Here is a 3995-nt window from a genome sequence, read left to right on the forward strand (position 1 = left end):
ACTTCCCCATTAACTTTGAACAAGGTTGTTCTCTTCAGCAGTTTCCTTCCTAAAAGCTTGTAGTCTTTCCTTCAATTTCTTACTCTGCTCAAAATTTGCTTTCCGCTTCAGAGCTTTCTGTCAAAAAAAGTTGAAGATCTTGTTATGAGAATAATAAAATAAAGATCCCAACCAGAAAAAAAAAACCAAGACCCATATAATGAAAACTCACCTCCTCCCTGAAACAACGATCAAGCTTTATTTTGAGATCTGTACATTCACCAAAGAATTTCCCAATGGGATGGTCTATGTGACACTTCTGGAACTCCTCAATAATCTGCACAAAATCAGATAGAACAATCATACCAACATCTATCCACTTATTCGCCATCTTCCAACATTTGATTTGAAGAAAAAAAGAAAAGAAAAGAATGAAATGCTTCCACTGAACTGGACATAAGAATCAAAATTATGACATGGACATTTATAGTTTGTGAAGCAAAACACAGTTCAGTTTACATTGATTGCCATAAAACTATTCCAACTTCTCTTGCTCATAAATGATAGGAGGGTTACCATGCCAAAATCACCTTTCCTCTTACTTATTGCTACTCAATCTAGACATATCCCAACTACTCAGATTTGGCTCAAAATCCTAGGACCATGTATCTCATAATAAGAGCCAAGAAAATTAATAAATATATCCGGTCAAAGCTATCCATTTAAAGTTAGCCTCCACAAAATAAAAAGAAGAGATTTATAAGCCTAAAGAAATTGTGGATAGTAAATCATGAATAAAGCTAGAAGATGAAGATGGACTCACTTCGGCGCACATCGGGAGCTTGTGTAGTGTTAAAGGAGGATGCATTTTCCTTTCTTTCTTATTTCTTTTCTATTTTTTCTAACAAAATCGCTTCAAGCTGTAGCAATCTGCAACAACCACCACTAGCAAAGTTTTACCCTAAAAATACAATTTTCCCCAAACGAAAGACAAAGCATGAATCTGACTGAGATTGTGCCTCCAATTGGTTCCTAAGCAAATTAAAGCAAAAGGGGTCAAAAAATTAAAAACTGAAGATCTTTCATTTTTTCACATAACAATATTTGACAATAGAAAGAACCAACTTTACCCCTAAAAGCAACAATCAAAAATCCGGAAGTACACGAATCAAGAAACAGAAAGCTCCATCACTGATCAAAACCCAGCAAGAACACACAAATATATGCAAATTAACAATACAAAGAAACAAATATACCCATAAGCAACAATAGAAAATCTATAAATACATGAATCAAGAAATGTAAAGCTCCATCATTCATCAAAACCCAATAAGAACAAACACGCACAAATATAAGCAAAACTCAGATTAAAAAAAAATAATGAAAGCCAAAAATCAAATTGACAAAAAAATGGAGGGAAGCAAAATCAAATAACAAAAAAATGGAGACAGAGACGGAACCTTGCGCCAGAGTGAGAGAGACAGGAGCGACATACGGACAGCTTCGCCGGTGGCCGAAGAACTTGCCGGAGGAGAAAGAGGATGAGCGCGGGAGGGGGAGCGAGAGACTGAGAGAGGATTTTTGGATCTGAAAGGTGAGAGATAGACGATGTGTATGGTTTAAAATTCAAACTTTTACTTTTTTAAAAAAAAATGCCACGTAGGAAAGAAGTTGGTTCTAAGTTGGGTTTGTGTTGTGCCTTTAACATTTTCCTTTCAGCCCACTTCAATTTCTGGCTAATTCCCAGAATTTCATCATAGGATTCATTCAATGTGTCTTGAAACTCACTACGATGGGTTGTACCGGATCGTCTCGGGCCAAAGGGATGGTAAAGATGCTAATTGGTTCACTTATAATTGTAAAGTTGGTGTTTCTTTGGCATTATTGAAAGAAGTGATCTTTTGGCAAGGGCATTGTTTTGTGCTTGCAAATGTTGCTTGAATCATTGAACTGTGAAATATTTTCTGGGTCTATTGTAATTTCTATATGGTGGTCGGTCTGGGTTCTGGGTTCAAGCTTCAATGCTTGATGTTGGGATTTGATAAGCCTCTATCCTGTATAGATTTTTGTTATGGGTGTTTAGTGGGGAGTTTCTTTGTATAGTTTTGTTTTGTTTTGTTTTGATTGAGTTTGTTGGGCTGGATGATAAAATGTCTGGTTTGCACTCAGTGTTTGGTGTTTCGGTATTTTTTTGTGAATACAACAGAAAAGAAGTACTTGGTGGTCTTATGTGTCTATGGTGGTCTTTCCTTTGTATTGCCAATGTCAAAGTTACTCCAAGTTTTTCTGTTCGCAAATATAACGGTGATTGTATTTATTCTACAGCTACCACTAAAAGCGAGAATTCCTCTACAACTTTTGTCATTCTTAACTGGTTCTGGTTTCTTGCTACACAGTAATTGGTCTGTTTTTGTCAGCCATGATAACTGTTCTTGCAATAATTAGTTGATTGTAGTTTTCTGTCCATTTTGTAATTGATTTGAATCACTGCTGCTCTATACCCTTTGTTTGAGTTTGGCAACCTCATTTTAACACCACTTTGATCACAATTTCCTGGTAATTCTTTTGTTGGTATTAGGGCTCCTTAGTAGTTGTTAACATATGTTTTCATCCTTTTCAATCTATTTATAAATAGTCCAATCATCTGATTCCAATAGTTAATGTGTTCTTGAATAGATGAGGGTTTGAAGAATTGGGAGAAAAGAATAATAGAAATCTAGTGGAAATAGATGGAAAATAAGAAGCTCATACTTGTGGTGTTGTCCCCTCGTAAAATACTCTGTTGATAGGATTCTTGAGGGTTCTAGAATCCTCTCTTTGCTTGGTCCCTACGCTTGGCTTGGTCGCTAAGTTAATTTCTTTCTATGGATTGTTTTCTTGCAAGTTACGTATTTTCTTAATTATTCTTGAATTCGTATTTCCATATTTAGCTTAATTTTTCCCCTATAAAAGCTGTAGATGCCGTATGGAAAATTCATCAAGGAAAATTACATTTGCTTAATGCAAGAATAGGAGGCCTGATCCCCTTGAAGTGATCATTATATTCTCTTTTCTTTAGTTATTTTTCTGATTTCTTGTGATAGATCCTTTGGATCCTATCATCTGGTATCAGAGTATTCGTTCTCGGGAGGTTTCATTGATTGCCGAAATTTTTTTTCCTCCAATGTGACGTTTTATACTTCCATTGGTATTCTTATGCCGTTGTGTGGCGATTGAGGAGTTGTGAAGTGTTCGGAGACGAATTCTGGCGTGGCTGTGCATTTTGGGGGCGTGAATCTAGGTTGCTAAATGGTTTGATTGGAGAAGATAAAGTGTGTTTGGGGTACAGGCTAAGACCAATCCAGGTGAACTCTAGTCCATCCCCATTCCATTCCAAGGATATACCTATCCCCTTTTAAGTCCTTGTATTTATTCTAGTTTAGTAGTAGAACTACACTGTTTGGATACGTGTTTAAGATAACCTTAGCCCTGAATCTCTTATTCTGAGGATAGCCTATTCTGTATAAGGGAAATAAATAAATAATAATTGTATGCCCTACACACACCACCAAAAGTGAGTGTTAGAAATTTCTAATTTGGCAGCTTATTCGATGGCATCCAGTAGCAAGCCAACCCATAAGGAAGGGACTTTATTGGAGAAACATTTTGACTCCGGGTTTGTATAGTAGTTGAAGCAGCTTATTTCACAAATCATCCAAAAGGAGTGTAGTGTGGGATCCTCTCCACCACAGACCCCTCCTACAACACGTATCCACATTCATGAACACAACTTTCCGTGCATGAAGATGGACTTTCCTCGTTAGGACAAAGATGATCCATTCGATTGGGTGTCCAGAGCGGAACGATTTTTTCGTTTTTATGGAATGCCGGAAACTTCCAGAGTTGAGATTGCATCTATCCATCTTGAAGGGGAAGCCGTTCAATGGTATGATTGGTTTGAAGCAAGCCGTGGAACGCCCACTTGGGCAGCATTTGTGGAAGGTCTTCTTCTCCGGTTCGGCCCTTCCGCATTTGAA

General features: G+C 37.2%; 1 protein-coding gene across 1 annotated transcript; it reads right to left on the reverse strand.

The window, feature by feature from the left end:
• Window positions 1–7: 7 nt before the first annotated feature.
• LOC132180015 (uncharacterized) lies at window positions 8–949 on the reverse strand. Its single transcript, XM_059592850.1, has 3 exons — window positions 803–949; window positions 212–316; window positions 8–117 (listed from the first exon to the last, which is right to left on the reverse strand). The coding sequence occupies exons 1-3, from the start codon at window positions 845–847 to the stop codon at window positions 10–12; spliced, it is 258 nt and encodes an 85-aa protein (XP_059448833.1). The 5' UTR covers window positions 848–949; the 3' UTR covers window positions 8–9.
• Window positions 950–3995: the final 3046 nt, after the last annotated feature.

The sequence above is a fragment of the Corylus avellana genome, chromosome ca4, assembly GCF_901000735.1.
Source record: "Corylus avellana chromosome ca4, CavTom2PMs-1.0".
Taxonomy (NCBI): Eukaryota; Viridiplantae; Streptophyta; class Magnoliopsida; order Fagales; family Betulaceae; genus Corylus; species Corylus avellana.